Genomic DNA, 20387 nt, shown 5'->3' on the forward strand with positions numbered 1-20387 from the left:
CTTTTCAATGACCTTATAATAAATGTATGTCTGATGTTGACTTTCTATACACTTTTGAACTAAATTTATTTAGAATGGAATAATTTGAATCAAAAACTAGCAGGAAACCACTAAAATAATTTCCACATTATCAGTTATTTTCAAGGGGATGATATTTTCACTATTCTACAGTACCTTAATATGACCACAAAAATTTAATTTATGAGATGATGAGACCTGTATATGAGATGTTCTTGTACATCCACAGTGCAAAATTTCCCCTTGTGAAAACATAATTTGACCGTCCATTAGAAATTTACAGAACTTTTGATCCATAAAAGTTATCAGCTATACAATATTTTCTTTTCAGGAGAGTTTTCCCAGACAACACTTCTTATTTTATCATTTCTCGAGAATAAACAAAAGTAGAGTTGGTGGAAGTATATCTAGGTATTTTAACAATTTTGATGTTTTGTTTTGTTTTTCCCAAATAAAAGTGGCAAGCAACAAAAATACTGAGCTAATTTGATTTTAGTTTAAAATAAAATGCATTCTGATCACAAAAGACATGCTAAAATGTCAAAACAGACACATACTAGAAGCAAATTTTGTGTTGCATGATCAAATCAATTGGAATAAAATAAACCAACATTTTGAATATATGCTACTCATTCCCAGACAAAATAAACAAGAATTAAGTGCCTATCATGAAAATAGGTGACAAGATATACCTGGTTGGAAATCTAAAAAAAAAAAAAAAGTTTTTGACTTGATGCCTGACAGCATTTTTAATTGAAGATAACAGACAATTATTCTCATAAACGTTCCTCGATATTTTTCTGTCCAAACTTCTTAAGGTTTTTTCTCTATACAGTCAGACTATTCCTACAACAAAGATCTAAACCCAAAGCTGAAAAATTCAACAAATACAAAGCTAGACAGCAACTCAATAGTAAATAATCTACAGGAATTGCCACTTACATCATCTCCTTCTTCATCATACACCTGCATAGGTGCCATGTCACCTTCCTGAGCCTGCGCCAGGTAGATAGGATTCGCTACCTCTAAGTTAGAATTGCTCACCATCCGTTGATGCTTAAACTGATCTCTGTCAAAGGTACACATGATAGACATCAGTTGTGAATCAACTGGTTGTAATCAGAGCTATTTTTTTTATTAAATTACCTGATTATATAAATGTGCCTGATTTTACTTTTGTGAAAATATCATCAAGAAAGTCATATTATTCAATGACTTGCGGCCATGTTCTTTTGCAGCTTCACAGTTAAATAACACATTTCATCTAATTAATACAGAGGAAGGTATAGTTAACAGATATAAATAATGTTACCTCTTCTTGCGTGCAACAAGAATAATAACAATGATGATGATGATGAGGATGAGGACAGCAGCGATGATTGGGATGATAGTAGATAGCAGGACACTGTCTTCGTGTTGCTGGTGTTGTTTCTCTGCACTTTTCTCACAACGATCGCCATGGAAACCTGGACTACATCTGTAACCATGGCAACAACGATAACAGGTCAAGCTACATGATGTAAGTACAGATGTACTAAATAACATTTTATTTTCATTTAGAATTTAATACCCAATTTTCCTAATCACTTTAATTTTCACTACCTGGTACATAACTTCGAGAACAAGGAGCCACAAAGCATGGCATTATTCCTCACACTTTGTTTCCATGGTAAAAGAGAACCTGTCCAAAATGAAATCTCACCAAATATAAGAGACAGCTCTAAACCACCAGTCTGATATGTATAAAAATGTTTGTAGAGGTTGGTTAAACAGTTATGGAGGTGCATGCCCAGATAAGCTAGTAAAAAAGCAATTTTAAATTTCTGACTAGTATATATTTCCATGGTAACAGAGAAATAGCAATGATAAATCATCAGAAACAACCAAAAACACACAACTTACACGCTAGCTTGATACCAGTGCAATTTTTTTATAGATATAAGTTAAATGGTTTTCAAGCCATAGCATGGAAAATCTCCAGGAACAGACACCTGAACAGTGCCCAATTTATATCCCCTGCAGACCCGTTAACTAGGAAACAATTTACGACCGAGAGAAATTCTCATTAATCACTTTCTGTGACACATGTACAGTATTTAGGTACAGAATTACACCTCAGAACTAGTAACATGCTGATTTACAGATAGAATACTTACAAACAGCTGTTACAGGACGCAACATGGTGGTTGTCAAGTTTACAGTCCTGACATTGGCCACCGTTGGAGCAGTCAGTATCACAGATACTCTCATCACAAAGGTTGCCTTTCCACAGATCCCCACATCTGTCAAAGTCAAATATCATACTCATATTAGCTTAGTAACACAAAGTTATCAGCCTTCATTTAGTAACACAGAATTATCAGCCTCGATTTAGTAACACAGAATTATCAGCCTTCATTTAGTAACACAGAATTATCAGCCTTCATTTAGTAACACAGAATTATCAGCCTCGATTTAGTAACACAGAATTATCAGCCTTCATTTAGTAACACAGAATTATCAGCCTCGATTTAGTAAGACAGAATTATCAGCCTCGATTTAGTAACACAGAATTATCAGCCTCGATTTAGTAACACAGAATTATCAGCCTTCATTTAGTAACACAGAATTATCAGCCTCGATTTAGTAACACAGAATTATCAGCCTTCATTTAGTAACACAGAATTATTATCCTAGATCTAGTAACACAGAATTATTATCCTAGATCTAGTAACACAGAATTATTATCCTAGATCTAGTAACACAGAATTATTATCCTAGATCTAGTAACAGAGAATTATTATCCTAGATCTAGTAACACAGAAGTATTATCCTTGATCTAGTAACACAGAATTATTATCCTAGATCTAGTAACAGAGAATTATTATCCTAGATCTAGTAACACAGAAGTATTATCCTAGATCTAGTAACACAGAATTATTATCCTAGATCTAGTAACACAGAAGTATTATCCTAGATCTAGTAACACAGAAGTATTATCCTAGATCTAGTAACACAGAATTATAACAGTTCTAGTGACTTATTACAGTTATGCAGAAGGCAATTTAAATCAGCTGGACTTACACGCAGATAGCCACGCCATTTTGACAAGATCCCTGTCCTTCCTTACACTGACAAGTCTCACACGTGTCCCCTCCGTACACCCCTGTACAGTTACAGGTAGGCTTTCCCTGATCTGATCAAACACAATGCATACAATGTTAAAATTATATGATCTGTTAAAAAATATGTACAATGTCAAAATTACATGGTCTGTTGAACACAATGCATACAATGTTAAAATTACATGGTCTGTTTAACACAATAGGTTCAATGTCAGAATTACATGGTCTGTTGAACACAATATGTACAATGCCAAAATTACATGGTCTGTTGAACACAATGCATACAATGTTAAAATTACATGGTCTGTTGAACACAACATGTACAATGTCAAAATTACATGGTCTGTTGAACACAATATGTACAATGTCAAAATTACATGGTCTGTTGAACACAATAAGTTCAATGTCAAAATCACAACATTTGATCAAACACAGCAATGCAATTTTAATTTTTATCAACAATTAAGAAAGATATTGTCTTAGATGCTGAGTGATGTAGGGTACATGTCTAAATAAAATTCATGTTTAAGCGAGAAAAACAGACTCTATGATGACTTACCGAGGTAGCAGACACCGTCATTTTGACAATAACCAGAACACGAGTGAGCAGGTTGTTCACAGCGCTGCCCACTCCAGTCAGGAAGACAGGTACAAATGTACTTCACAGAGTTCTTATCATCCACAGCATTTGTATTAGGTTCACATGTGCCTGTGGGTAAAATTGTACGATATAGTACAGTGTTCGTATGAACCAAATTGTTATACATAAACTTTATTTATTTTACAACAATTGCGAAACAAGTTATGTCAACTTATACTAATCACTCTTGTTGGCCTGGATGTAAGCGTGCGAGGGGTCCTATTGTGGGAGGAAATCGGAGTACCCGGGGAAAACTCACGTGGTCGGGCATGTGACCCCTTACCTTTTCACATCCGTTCCGGGAATCGAACCCCGGTCGGCTAGGTGAAAGGCGAGTGCGTTACCACTGCGTCCCCTGACCATCCTTTTGATTGTTTGAGGGGCTCATCAGATATTTTGTACACTACTTGATTTGCTACTGACAGAATGACAAACACTAAGTAATTACCCTGAACAACCTCAACAAAGAGGAGTTATTATTAAAGTAGCTGATAAAGATCAGCAAGTATCATGGCAGTGAAGAACTGAGAGCATGTATAGGTCATCCTAGAAAACATGATGTCCTTCAGACGGCAGACAGAACAATTAACATTAACACATACAAGTACATCCACATACATACACAGAAGTCCTAACTGGTGTGAAGTTATTAGTTTATCAAACACACATGGATGACTTTTCTCCCCTACCTCCATTCTGGCAGTAATCAGCACAGGAGTTGGCTACAGTTTCACACATGTTTCCACTAAATCCCTGACTACATAAACACGACACTTGACCGTCCACAATCTGGCATGTTCCACCATTCTGACAGCTGTCTTCTGTACAGCTTTCACATCTAGGACCTTTGAAGCCATGGCGACACCTGCACACCAAACAAAACAATAACTAAAACAGCAGTCCATAAGTAAGATTTAACAAATTACTTTCCAAGTTATTCTGATGTATTGTTTATCTATGTATTGTTTCAATGTGTCTAGTAATATGCAACACAATTGGTAATAGATATCAAATTGGAACATAGTTACAAGACAAAATTGGTGACAGATATCGAATCGGGACATAGTTACAAGACTTTACTGGTGACAGATATCGAATCGGGACATAGTTACAAGACAAAATTGGTGACAGATATCGAATCGGGACATAGTTACAAGACTAAATTGGCACTAGATATCAAATTGGGACATAGTTACAAGACTAAATTGGCACTAGATATCAAATTGGGACATAGTTACAAGACTAAATTGGTGACAGATATCAAATTGGAACATAGTTATAGGACAAAATTGGTGATAGATATCAAATTGTAACATAATTACAAGACAGAATTGGTAATAGCTATCAAATTGGGACATAGTAACAAGACAAAATTGGTAATAGATATCAAATCGGGACATAGTTACAAGACTAAATTGGCACTAGATATCAAATTGGGACATAGTTACAAGACTAAATTGGCACTAGATATCAAATTGGGACATAGTTACAAGACTAAATTGGCACTAGATATCAAATTGGGACATAGTTACAAGACTAAATTGGCACTAGATATCAAATTGGGACATAGTTACAAGACTAAATTGGCACTAGATATCAAATTGGGACATAGTTACAAGACTAAATTGGCACTAGATATCAAATTGGGACATAGTTACAAGACTAAATTGGCACTAGATATCAAATTGGGACATAGTTACAAGACTAAATTGGCACTAGATATCAAATTGGGACATAGTTACAAGACTAAATTGGCACTAGATATCAAATTGGGACATAGTTACAAGACTAAATTGGCACTAGATATCAAATTGGGACATAGTTACAAGACTAAATTGGCACTAGATATCAAATTGGGACATAGTTACAATACAAATTGGCAAGATATCAAATTGGGAATGTGCTTAAATTGTGTGACAGATATCAAATTGACATAGATACAAGACAAAATTGACACCTTGATATCAAATTGGGACATAGTTAATTAACACTAGATATCTGCAATATCAGTAAATTGGTGACAGATATCAAACTGTGTGACATATTTACAAGAATATATTGAAACAGATATCAAATTTGAAATTTGTATAAAATAATTATTTATTGCACTAGATATCATTTGGGACATTTTTTTTTTTTTTTTTAGTTAAAAAAAGCTCAAATAAAACAGGACAAATAGAGACATAATACAAGACAAAAACACATATAATCAAAATATTGTTATCATGTACAAGAGTTAAATTGGCACTAGATATCAAATTGGAACAAAAATATTAGTATGCAAAGAACGTAAATTTTGACTGATATCAAATTGGTGTCAAAATTAAAACATCAAAGTTTACTTGGAAAGAATAACACTAGATATCTGTTTGGGACAAAATTACAAGCTGATATTTGATCAGATATCAAATTGGGAAAAATTTACATAGATAAATTGGTGAAGATATCAAATTGTAACATAATTACAACAAAATTGAACAGATATCAAATTCACAAGACATAGTTACAAGACAAAAATGGCACTAGATATCAAACTTGGGACATAGTTAATATTATTTAAATGTAAGTAGATATCTTTTTTTCCTACCTTAAAAGATAAATTTTTAAGCAATAAAATTTGTTAAAATTGAAAAATACAGAAATATGTTGTTATTTTCTCTGGTTGTTTGTTTTGAATGCACAAACAAATCATAAAACAGAAATCAAAGTGTGGTTTTAAACCAGACTAAATTGGAAACTAGATATCAAATTGGAAATTAAAAAATTTGAAGATATCAAATTGACATATCAAAGCAATACCAGGGAAGATAGCAAACATGGGAATGTGCTTATAATGTGTGGGAGAAAAGGATGACAGAGATAGGAACTTAAATTCTACACCTTGTTACAGATCTGTAATTAACATATACTGCAATATCAGTAATTCTCGTGGTGGATTTATTTTGTATCATTAACTGTGTGCTATTTACCAAAGAATATATTAAACACCCAAGCATATGTGAAATTTGTATAAAATAATTATTTATTGATATCTATTCACAAATTTATTTTCTATTTTTTTTTTTTTTTTAGTAAAAAAAGCTCAAATAAAACAGGACAAATAGAGCAGAATACCAAGACAACAAACACATATAAACAAAATATTGTTATCTGTAGCAAGAGTTCAGGTAGACGAGTGGAACAAAAATATTAGTATGCAAAGAACGTATTTTGCAACTGATGATGAGACTTGGTGTCAAAATTAAAACATCAAAGTTTACTTGGAAAGAATAACCGGATCTCTGTTTCAGGGAAAAATTATCTAGCTGATATTTGATCAGCTTAAGGTAATTACCGGAGAAAAATTTACATAGGGATTATTTGAATATTTCATGGAATCTGCTAGACTTCAACAATCATAACTTAACAGAATCACAGTAATGTTTCACAAGCTATGTACAGCAAAAATAACTATGTATCTCTGGAAACTCTCTGGACTTAATATTATTTAAATGTAAGTAGATTCTTTTTTTCCTACCTTAAAACATAGAATTTTTAAGCAATAAAATTTGTTAAAATTGAAAAATACAGATATATGTTGTTATTTTCTCTGGTTGTTTGTTTTGAATGCACAAACAAATCATAAAACAGAAATTAAGTGTGGTTTTAAACCAGACTAAGTTTGAAATTCGAGTCATTTACAAAAAAAAAAATGTTGGAAATTAAAAAATTTGAATTATAACTCCCAGGACATATCAAAGCAAGCCACGGAATGGTATGAGACAATGTGAAGTGTCACAACATGCTAGAGGCAAACAAATATGTAAGAATTTGTTCTGCATCACAAAATCTTACATTAAATGACCTCAGCAAGCTGATCAGGTATAGAAACAACTAAATGCATATGATCTTAAAATGGATGTCTGCAACTTTGTATTTTCAAACCTTATTTAGAATAAATATGTACAATTTAGGAAATTGTTGGCACCTGTCAGCTTTGCTTCATAAGGACAATATCTGATATATTTCGTTTATGTATTTATAAATTGACACAACTCGACTTGTTTTAAAAATATACCATATATACATCTACATTATGTTTATGTAAGACAGTCATGTTACAAAATGTCTATGTTAGACATTACATTTATGTAAAATAATTTGATATTATGTTTATGTGAGAAGATAATTAGACATTATGTTTATGTGAGAAGATAATTAGACATTATGTTTATGTGAGAAGATGATTTGACATAACGTTAATGTGAACAGATTTATAGATAATAAAATCATTTTGACAAACCCTCAGATTATCAGGAATAAAAAGCTTCATATCATTCTTCATTCATAACATTTCAAGCAAATTTGCTGCTGCAGAAGTTGTTTTTAAATTTTGAAATTTATGGAAAGTGTTTCAGGGATAAATCTTAAAACATGGACTTCCAAAGTCCCATCCAAAATACATACAAGCATTTTGGATTTCCATTTTGCATGGAGCATTGGCCATTATTTTCACAATAACCATTACAAACAGCAGTGGCACAGCGAGGGCCGGTGAATCCTCCGGTACAGCTGAAATGATAAGAATGCTTGCACATGATGGTGACGATGTAAGCAATCACACCTAAATACAGATTCTCGTGGATTTGATTTTTAAATAAGTTTCTTAACCATGGTTAGCCAAAAATCACTGAAAGTTCTTAAATTTTAAAAAGTGAGATCAAAATAGTCTGTAAAATTAGAAATTTAATAAACATTTTTTTCAAATAAGGTTTGAAAAACTGCTTATTAAATTCCATATTTAAATGCTATAACAATATTTTCTCAATTTCATTTTGCAATTTGTAACCTGTATTTAGCGAAGACAGTTACTGAAAGCAAAGCAAATGGAGGGAGCTTACAACAATGCTACTGATTTAAACAATGGAGTTACGACAGTTAAAATGAAACCATGCAGACAATTCAAGTATGCAACATTAAAGTACCTAGTTAAAGAATTTAAGTTAATGAATTATTGATTATGAAAACTGATGCTTAATGAGTACTGATGTTAACAGGTCAAGGACATGTATGTTCAAAAGTAGAGCACCTTAATACAGTGCATTGTTATCAACAGAAAATTCAAACTTTTTAAGCAAGCTGTGTTCTAGGTGTATAACAATATGTTCTTGTCTGTGACCTTGACTTCTGTGAGGCAAATCATAATTAGTTGCTGTTTCCAGTCTAAACAGTTATTCTTGAAAGTGTTAGGATGGTAAAATATTTCATTAGTTTTGCCCAACTACAAAGTCAAGAACTTGTGACCATGAAGTGCATGTGATTTCTGTAAGGTATTTATGACACCAGTTAAAGAACTGGCCAAATAGTACACTTGTGACCAAGATGAAGCTACTTATGACCTTAGTATGTACCAAGCTACTTATGACCTTAGTATGTACCAAGCTACTTATGACCTTAGTATGTACTTATGACCAAGGAGAAGAAAAGGAATCTGTGATCATGTGAGTACATTTAATCTTTGTGAAAAGTTTGTGACCTTGAATCCTTTTGACCTTGGAGAATCAATGGTGACCTTGGTGAGATATTTGTAATCATAGTGAAGTTGCTTGTGATTTTGGTGATGACCTGGTGACCTAAATTAAGTTACAAATGAACATATAATCTTGTATTTATTGACATTTGTAAAGCATATGTGACCTTGGTAAAGTGCAAGTGACCTTGAGGAAATATTTGTGACCTTGGGGTGTTATTTGTGACCTTCATAAAGTCCTAATGTCATTGTAGAAGTAGTTATGACCTTAATAAAGTACTAGGACATCAGAAAAATATTGCAGGTATGACTTTGGTGTGGTACTTGTGATATTGATAAGGTATCTGTGACTTTGGTGTGGTGCTTGTGACCTTGGGAAAGTATTTGTGACCTTGTTGAAATACTTGCTACTTTACACTGGTGAGGCATTCGTGATAATAGGAGGGTATTTGTGACCTTGATGGAGGTGATATTGTGTGATTTTGATGAGGTATATGTAATTTTGAAAATGACTTACTTGCAGGAAAGTGTGGGAGTTGTGGCTATACATTGACCACCATTCTGACAGTAGTTACTGCCACACTTGTCACAGCGTTCTCCTGCTACTCCAGAAGGGCAGCTACATGTAAATAAATACTCGTTAACAGGTAGCACAGATTATATTCAGGTACATATTTGTATTTACAGGTACTTGACAAATTACATGTACACAGTATCTTTAAATTTATAAATTACAGCATATTTGATCATTTTTCTTCAATACAGATGATGATAACCCTAAGAAGCTAGCTCAACAAGAATTCTTTTTATTGCAGGTAGACTAAGCATATTATAAGAAGACGATGAAAAGTACGACAGGAGTCAAGTCGTATTAATGAAACATTCCATGATTCACCTATCAACTGTTCACTTTGTGTTTTCAAAGTCAGCATCAGGACAGAAAACATTGTTCAACAGTTCAAAGTAAGATTTTTTGTTTTTTTTTAGAAGATGTAACTGAAGCGCCATTGGACTTAAAATATATAAAACTATAACTGTTCACACCTGTATGTACCAGCACTTTCTGTTATGTACCTGCACCTTAATTTTCTGATAATTACCTGCACTTTGATTTACTCTTACATACCTGCACTTTGATTTACTCTTACATACCTGCACTTTGATTTACTATTACATACCTGCACTTTGATTTACTCTTACATACCTGCACTTTGATTTACTCTTACATACCTGCACTTTGATTTACTCTTACGTACCTGCACTTTGATTTACTATTACATACCTGCACTTTGATTTACTCTTACATACCTGCACTTTGATTTACTCTTACATACCTGCACTTTGATTTACTATTACATACCTGCACTTTGATTTTCCATTCGGCTGTAAATGGCAACTACCACCATTTTTACAATATCCCTCCTCACAAGATTTCTTAAAACTACACTTCTCGTCCTCAAACACGGCATCATTGGAACATAAGCACTTGTATTTGGGTGTTTTCTGTTGTGGCATGTTAATACAAAATGCTGCAGGACAAGGCCCATCATGGGTACTGTTAGACTGGCAGTAATTTATAACTGAAATCAACAATGAAACTCTCACTGATTATATCCATCACATAAATATTACATATCTATCATTTAATTAAAGTTCATAGCTTTAATCACTATAGTGGTGCATACTGAAGCTTCCAGGAGGTCTTCAGGTGGAAGGAAACCCGGGTACACAAGGAAATACCCACACAGTTGTGAAGGTGACCCGTACCTTTAAATGTCCGATCACGGAATCAAGGATTACACACATGGAAGGCTAATGTATTACCAATGTATCATCTGACAACCTCTATACGTAACCACGATTCATAAATCCATATAATTTTACTCCTTCAATTACTTATTACGAGATTTTATGCCTGAATAGCATGACAATGAAACTAGTTACTTACTGGAGTTCTTCTGTTTGATTGGCTGGAGGATGATGATGTCACCGATAAATGTCACATTACTCAGTAGAACGGTGCTGTTCATAAATTTTGTACCAAATTTATGGATACGAATGATTTCGTGTGACCGATACAATGTAACATACAGGTAATCTTCAAATACATCCAGCATGTAGGGAGGGTCCTCGATCGCTGTAACAAATAGATCTTAATTATTGTCAGATTCTACAAAACACTTCATCTTTAAAATTGTCAAGCTCCACACAACAAAGATTTCTAAATTACGCTCAAGATCATGTTGTGAGGAAAGAAAACACTCACAATTTATGATCATAACATGGAGATTACAACAATTCATACCCAATATAAACACAGATGAAAATCCTTCTAACACTGCTAGAAATATCTTTTTTCTGTTACAGAATTATTTCTTTCATTACCACTGAATTGCTTGACAACTTGTCGGTCTTCGCCATGGAGACCAATGGTTTCTATGGTATGTTTCTTTGTGTCTGTCCAGTAGAGTCGATGGTTAGCGTGGTCAATGGCCAGGCCGTTCGGCCAAATTATGTCATCTTTAACCAGGTCTTTCCGTCCACTACCATCTAGATTTGATGTTTCAATCTTTGGTGGAAATCCTCTGTCTGCCCAAAACAATTTCCTGCAATAGATTGTAGACTGGTTAAAATCTAACTGACTGACCTAAAAACCTTTTTGTAACATACTTTTGACTTATCTAAGGATATTGATGACCAAACCAAAGTTGTACTGGGTTGATCTGTTTTAATTGAGTTCTGACTAGTTGATGTATTAATATGTTTGGGATATCATTTACCCTGCCTCCGGAGCCACAGCGATAGAGTAAGGCTGATCCAGTCCAGAGTTTACCACAGTGATCTTACGTGCCCCATCATAATCTGTCATTTCCACAGTGCGAGTTCCTGCATCAGTCCAGTAGATTCGTTTTCCCACCCAGTCAACAGCAATACCCTGAGGGTCAGCCACCAGATTCACAAACTAAAAATAAAGGTTATTACAGGGATGAAAATTAAGGACAAGAGTGCTAAAACTGAATAGGTGAACTAGAAACTTTGCACAATGCTAAATTTTAAGAATAGGCAAACATTAGTCAAGAAATAGGTTGAAGTCAGTTTTGCTTTATAGCAGATTCACACGATTTAATGGTTGAAAAAATCATGGTCTCTTGTGACTAAAAATGATTAATACGTAGAAACCCGAACCCCAAGATGAGCATGAAAAAATCAATTGCCAACCAACTGATAAACAGCTGATATGTTGATATTATAGATATAAGCTTGGATCCTTTGTGAAGTTAATCAACATACAATAGCAACAGATCTTATTTAACAGTATACCTGGACTGGTGTTTGGGCCTTCAGATCTATGCTGCGGCGTACACGACCGTTTGTCGGCTTGGTCTTCTTGTTTGGGGTGCTGATTCTAGCCCAGTTAGCATTGATAGCCATTTTCTTGAGTGTTTTATCATGGCTAATGATGAAAGCTGTCCATTGTGTAGAAGATTGCAGTGATGGTTGGGTCATATCCACGTCAATTGACATAATTTTGTCCTTTTCACTCTAATATTTAAAAAATTGAAGGCTAAAGGTCATAGACATAGATCAGATCATAGTTATAAAGATATAATGTTTGTCCTTTTCATTCTAATATTCAAAAGATTGAAGGCTAAAAGTCATATATATAGATCAGATCATAGTTATAAAGATATAATGTTTGTCCTTTTCATTCTAATATTCAAAAGATTGAAGGCTAAAGGTCATATATATAGATCAGATAAAGGTTGAAGGTCAAAGCTATAATGTTTGTCCTTTTCATTCTAATATTCAAAAGATTGAAGGCTAAAAGTCATATATATAGATCAGATCATAGTTATAAAGATATAATGTTTGTCCTTTTCATTCTAATATTCAAAAGATTGAAGGCTAAAAGTCATATATATAGATCAGATCATAGTTATAAAGATATAATGTTTGTCCTTTTCATTCTAATATTCAAAAGATTGAAGGCTAAAAGTCATATATATAGATCAGATCATAGTTATAAAGATATAATGTTTGTCCTTTTCATTCTAATATTCAAAAGATTGAAGGCTAAAGGTCATATATATAGATCAGATGAAGTTTGAAGGTCAATGATGTAATGTTTAACTTCAGAGGTTCAAAACTTAAGTGTAGATGTCAGCTCCAAGCTATCCCTGATATTTTAGGGATTGCAATGAATGGTATTCTCTGCACAATAAACAGTAATCACATCATCTTCAATTTTTAAGGTGGCTTCATGTACCGCAAATGTATCGTAAAAATGTCTATTGGAATGTTAAATAACACATATTATTCCAGCCATTTTCAACATAATGTTGACTGTAATTACTTTATGCTTATGTATCGTATTGATAGCTATGGATTACCTCCCTTTAATTAAAATGAAGGGTTCACACAGGCATCATGATGACAACATATGTTTACACATTTCCTACTTTAGATAAATAAAAACCATTTTGGTGTGACTCAGTAGAATGGTTGTCCTCTCAGTTTGGCTTCTTTTGTTTTTTAAACACTTTGACATAGAAGTACTCCTAGATTTAACATAATTACCGCCCCTTTCATATACTTACCGACAAAAGAGATTGCTGTTGTCCACCATATCCAATGTCAGACTGGATCAGCTGTGTCTCATGGGCAATCAGTAACTGGGGCTTGGGACCTAATACAGAGATGATACAATCAGTAACTGGGGCTTGGGACCTAATACAGAGATGATACAATCAGTAACTGGGGCTTGGGACCTGATATAGGGATGATACAATCAGTAACTGGGGCTTGGGACCTGATACAGAGATGATATAATCAGTAACTGGGGCTGGGGACCTAATACAGAGATGATACAATCAGTAACTGGGGCTTGGGACCTGATATAGGGATGATACAATCAGTAACTGGGGCTTGGGACCTGATACAGAGATAATACAATCAGTAACTGGGGCTTGGGACCTAATACAGAGATGATACAATCAGTTACTGGGGCTGGGGACCTAATACAGAGATAATACAATCAGTAACTGGGGCTTGGGACCTGATACAGAGATGATACAATCAGTAACTGGGGTTTATGACCTGATACAGAGATGATACAATCAGTAACTGGGGCTTGGGACCTGATACAGAGATGATACAATCAGTAACTGGGGCTTGGGACCTGATACAGAGATAATACAATCAGTAACTGGGGCTGGGGACCTGATACAGAGATAATACAATCAGTAACTGGGGCTGGGGACCTGATACAGGGCTGGGGACCTGATACAGAGATGATACAATCAGTAACTGGGGCTTGGGACCTAATACAGAGATGATACAATCAGTAACTGGGGCTGGGGACCTGATACAGAGATGATACAATCAGTAACTGGGGCTTGGGACCTAATACAGAGATGATACAATCAGTAACTGGGGCTTTGGACCTGACATACAGAGATGATACAATCAGTAACTGGGGCTTGGGACCTGACATACAGAGATGATACAATCAGTAACTGGGGCTTGGGACCTGATACAGAGATGATATAATCAGTAACTGGGGCTTGGGACCTGATATAGGGATGATACAATCAGTAACTGGGGCTTGGGACCTGATAGAGAGATGATACAATCAGTAACTGGGGTTTATGACCTGATACAGAGATGATACAATCAGTAACTGGGGTTTGGGACCTAATACAGAGATGATACAATCAGTAACTGGGGCTTTGGACCTGATACAGAGATGATACAATCAGTAACTGGGGCTGGGGACCTGATACAGGGATGATACAATCAGTAACTGGGGCTGGGGACCTGATACAGAGATGATACAATCAGTAACTGGGGTTTATGACCTGATACAGAGATGATACAATCAGTAACTGGGGCTGGGGACCTGATACAGAGATGATACAATCAGTAACTGGGGCTGAGGACCTGATACAGAGATGATACAATCAGTAACTGGGGTTTATGACCTGATACAGAGATGATACAATCAGTAACTGGGGCTTGGGACCTGATACAGAGATAATACAATCAGTAACTGGGGCTGGGGACCTGATACAGAGATGATACAATCAGTAACTGGGGCTGGGGACCTAATACAGAGATAATACAATCAGTAACTGGGGCTGGGGACCTGATACAGAGATGATATAATCAGTAACTGGGGCTTGGGACCTGATACAGAGATAATACAATCAGTAACTGGGGCTTGGGACCTAATACAGAGATGATACAATCAGTAACTGGGGCTGGGGACCTGATACAGAGATGATACAATCAGTAACTGGGGCTTGGGACCTAATACAGAGATGATACAATCAGTAACTGGGGCTTGGGACCTGATACAGAGATGATACAATCAGTAACTGGGGTTTATGACCTGATACAGAGATGATACAATCAGTAACTGGGGTTTATGACCTGATACAGAGATGATACAATCAGTAACTGGGGCTTGGGACCTGATACAGAGATGATACAATCAGTAACTGGGGCTGGGGACCTGATACAGGGATGATACAATCAGTAACTGGGGCTGGGGACCTGATACAGAGATGATACAATCAGTAACTGGGGTTTATGACCTGATACAGAGATAATACAATCAGTAACTGGGGCTTGGGACCTGATACAGAGATGATACAATCAGTAACTGGGACTTGGGACCTGATATAGGGATGATACAATCAGTAACTGGGGCTGGGGACCTGATACAGAGATGATACAATCAGTAACTGGGGCTGGGGACCTGATACAGAGATGATACAATCAGTAACTGGGGTTTATGACCTGATACAGAGATGATACAAACAGTAACTGGGGCTGAGGACCTGATACAGAGATGATACAATCAGTAACTGGGGTTTATGACCTGATACAGAGATGATACAATCAGTAACTGGGGCTGAGGACCTGATACAGAGATGATACAATCAGTAACTGGGGCTGGGGACCTGATACAGAGATGATACAATCAGTAACTGGGGTTTATGACCTGATACAGAGATGATACAATCAGTAACTGGGGTTTATGACCTGATACAGAGATGATACAATCAGTAACTGGGGCTTGGGACCTGATACAGAGATAATACAATCAGTAACTGGGGCTGGGGACCTGATACAGAGATGATATAATCAGTAACTGGGGCTTGGGACCTGATACAGAGATAATACAATCAGTAACTGGGGCTTGGGACCTAATACAGAGATGATACAATCAGTAACTGGGGCTTGGGACCTGATACAGAGATAATACAATCAGTAACTGGGGCTGGGGACCTAATACAGAGATGATACAATCAGTAACTGGGGCTGGGGACCTGATACAGAGATGATACAATCAGTAACTGGGGCTTGGGACCTGATACAGAGATGATACAATCAGTAACTGGGGCTGGGGACCTGATACAGAGATGATACAATCAGTAACTGGGGTTTATGACCTGATACAGAGATGATATAATCAGTAACTGGGGCTTGGGTCCTGATACAGAGATGATACAATCAGTAACTGGGGCTTGGGACCTGATACAGAGATGATACAATCAGTAACTGGGGTTTATGACCTGATACAGAGATGATACAATCAGTAACTGGGGCTGGGGACCTGATACAGAGATGATACAATCAGTAACTGGGGTTTATGACCTGATACAGAGATGATACAATCAGTAACTGGGACTTGGGACCTGATATAGGGATGATACAATCAGTAACTGGGGCTTGGGACCTGATACAGAGATGATATTATCAGTAACTGGGGCTGGGGACCTGATACAGAGATTATACAATCAGTAACTGGGGTTTATGACCTGATACAGAGATGATACAATCAGTAACTGGGACTTGGGACCTGATATAGGGATGATACAATCAGTAACTGGGGCTTGGGACCTGATACAGAGATGATATAATCAGTAACTGGGGCTTGGGACCTGATACAGAGATGATATAATCAGTAACTGGGGCTTGGGACCTGATACAGAGATGATACAATCAGTAACTGGGGCTTGGGACCTGATACAGAGATGATACAATCAGTAACTGGGACTTGGGACCTGATATAGGGATGATACAATCAGTAACTGGGGCTTGGGACCTGATACAGAGATGATATAATCAGTAACTGGGGCTTGGGACCTGATACAGAGATGATATAATCAGTAACTGGGGCTTGGGACCTGATACAGAGATGATATAATCAGTAACTGGGGCTTGGGACCTGATACAGAGATGATACAATCAGTAACTGGGGTTTATGACCTGATACAGAGATGATACAATCAGTAACTGGGACTTGGGACCTGATATAGGGATGATACAATCAGTAACTTGGGCTTGGGACCTGATACAGAGATGATATAATCAGTAACTGGGGCTTGGGACCTGATACAGAGATGATATAATCAGTAACTGGGGCTTGGGACCTGATACAGAGATGATACAATCAGTAACTGGGGCTGGGGACCTGATACAGAGATGATACAATCAGTAACTGGGGCTGGGGACCTGATACAGAGATGATACAATCAGTAACTGGGGTTTATGACCTGATACAGAGATGATACAATCAGTAACTGGGACTTGGGACCTGATATAGGGATGATACAATCAGTAACTGGGGCTTGGGACCTGATACAGAGATGATATAATCAGTAACTGGGGCTGGGGACCTGATACAGAGATGATACAATCAGTAACTGGGGTTTATGACCTGATACAGAGATGATATAATCAGTAACTGGGGCTTATGACCTGATACAGAGATGATACAATCAGTAACTGGGGCTTGGGTCCTGATACAGAGATGATACAATCAGTAACTGGGGCTGGGGACCTGATACAGAGATGATACAATCAGTAACTGGGGTTTATGACCTGATACAGAGATGATACAATCAGTAACTGGGACTTGGGACCTGATATAGGGATGATACAATCAGTAACTGGGGCTTGGGACCTGATACAGAGATGATATAATCAGTAACTGGGGCTTGGGACCTGATACAGAGATGATATAATCAGTAACTGGGGCTTGGGACCTGATATAGGGATGATACAATCAGTAACTGGGACTTGGGACCTGATACAGAGATGATACAATCAGTAACTGGGACTTGGGACCTGATATAGGGATGATACAGATAACAGGACTGTTATCATCTTAATCACACTCCTTTCATTTGTCACTGTGCAAAACCATCCATTGATTTTTAAACTAGATGGCTAGATGGCTGAATCAGTAAAACATCAGACATATAATATTTTCAAGGTTTGAATTCTAAAACTGTATGATTGTTTTAAATATTGTTAATTGATTTGTGTTGAATTCTTTAAAAATGATTTTCATGGTTTTTTTCACTTCAGTCTTGGATTGGATTAAATCTTTAAAAAAACTTACCCAGAAACTAATAAAAACAGAAAAAACCAGAATTTGTGTCATGACTTGCATGTAAATTAAATCCTTTCTTCAGTGTTGCCAACTCATCTGTTTTTGTCAGGTGATCAGCTTCAAATTGATCATATCATCACCAGCTAAGAATCACCTGATATTTCTTTAATTCTAATTAATATTTAAAAAATTCCAAATCAATTTTTGGATTTAATAATGACCAAACCTAACAAAGAAAACCATCTAAATACATAAATCTATAAAACAATAACGCAGAGTTGATCGTTTTACCTAATGACCTTTTGATGTTTTCCAATTTATCCTATATTTGGAGAGCTATAAACATACTGATAACTGATGACAAGAGGCTTGGCAACACTATTTTTAAATGTTTGTTAAACACAAAAATTTTAACTATCAAAAAGAACTCTTTTTTTTTAAATGTTTGTTAAACACAAAAATTTAAACTATCAAAAAGAACTCTTTTTTTAAATGTTTGTTAAACACAAAAATTATAACTATCAAAAAGAACTTTTGAAGTATCAGTATATCCTTTACATGCGAGGGACAAAGGGAAATAACTCTCCTTGTGAGAATCAGGAACAAAAAAAAATATCCTGCAAGTGACAAACCGATTTGACTTACCTTGAGCACGGCACGAGGGACGATGTGATATATTGTCTGTCCACATGGTATATCCATCATCACAGGAACAGTTAGTTGTCGGATTGTTAAGGTCACGTTCACACCGCTGAGAACAGGTACCCCAAAGCTTACACAGATCCACAACTGTAATAGGACAAAATGGAGCTGACTTAAGGATACAGGATGACTTAATAGAAAATTACCTCCATTCTAAGACTTCAAAGAGTGCTTGAATTTTAAAATTTCATTTAACATGTAATGAACAAGAACATTTTATTTAACTTGTACTTGACTTGAAGATTGTATTTAACATTATACTTGACTTGAACATTTTATTTAACTTGTACTTGACTTGAACATTCTATTTAACTTGTACTTAACTTGAACATTCTATCTAACATATACTTGACTTGAACATTTTATTTAACTTGTACTTAACTTGAACATTTTATTTAACATATCCTTGACTTGAACATTTTATCTAACTTGTACTTGACTTGAACATTTTATCTAACTTGTACTTAACTAGAACATTTTATCTAACTTGTACTTGACTTGAACATTCTATTTAACATATCCTTGACTTGAACATTCTATTTAACATATCCTTGACTTGAAGATTCTATTTAACATATACTTGACTTGAACATTCTATTTAACATATACTTGACTTGAACATTCTATTTAACATATACTTGACTTGAACATTCTATTTAACATATACTTGACTTGAACATTCTATTTAACATATACTTGACTTGAACATTTTATCTAACTTGTACTTGACTTGAACATTCTATCTAACATATACTTAGCTAGAACATTCTATCTAACATATCCTTGACTTGAACATTTTATCTAACTTGTACTTGACTTGAACATTTTATCTATCTTGTACTTGACTTGAAGATTCTATTTAACATATACTTGACTTGAAGATTCTATTTAACATATACTTGACTTGAACATTCTATTTAACATATACTTGACTTGAACATTTTATCTAACTTGTACTTGACTTGAACATTTTATTGAACATGTACCTACAATATAATCATCATCAGG

At 35.5% G+C, this 20387-nt stretch overlaps 1 protein-coding gene across 1 annotated transcript in view; it reads right to left on the reverse strand.

The window, feature by feature from the left end:
• LOC132545961 (low-density lipoprotein receptor-related protein 1-like) overlaps positions 1–20387 on the reverse strand; it is a 171573-nt gene that overhangs the window by 5719 nt on the left and 145467 nt on the right. Inside the window, exons 66-80 of the mRNA XM_060209643.1 lie at positions 19323–19466; positions 13870–13958; positions 12593–12814; positions 12052–12233; positions 11660–11877; positions 11220–11423; positions 10632–10851; positions 9789–9890; positions 4452–4627; positions 3682–3831; positions 3082–3193; positions 2175–2300; positions 1331–1495; positions 961–1087; positions 548–550 (exon numbers count right to left, since the gene is read on the reverse strand). Coding sequence (XP_060065626.1) covers positions 548–550; positions 961–1087; positions 1331–1495; positions 2175–2300; positions 3082–3193; positions 3682–3831; positions 4452–4627; positions 9789–9890; positions 10632–10851; positions 11220–11423; positions 11660–11877; positions 12052–12233; positions 12593–12814; positions 13870–13958; positions 19323–19466 — 2240 coding nt within the window. The remainder of the gene's footprint in view (positions 1–547; positions 551–960; positions 1088–1330; positions 1496–2174; positions 2301–3081; positions 3194–3681; positions 3832–4451; positions 4628–9788; positions 9891–10631; positions 10852–11219; positions 11424–11659; positions 11878–12051; positions 12234–12592; positions 12815–13869; positions 13959–19322; positions 19467–20387) is intronic.

The sequence above is a fragment of the Ylistrum balloti genome, unplaced genomic scaffold (assembly GCF_031769215.1).
Source record: "Ylistrum balloti isolate Yb309-2 unplaced genomic scaffold, AGI_CSIRO_Ybal_v1 Utg369868, whole genome shotgun sequence".
NCBI lineage: Eukaryota > Metazoa > Mollusca > Bivalvia > Pectinida > Pectinidae > Ylistrum > Ylistrum balloti.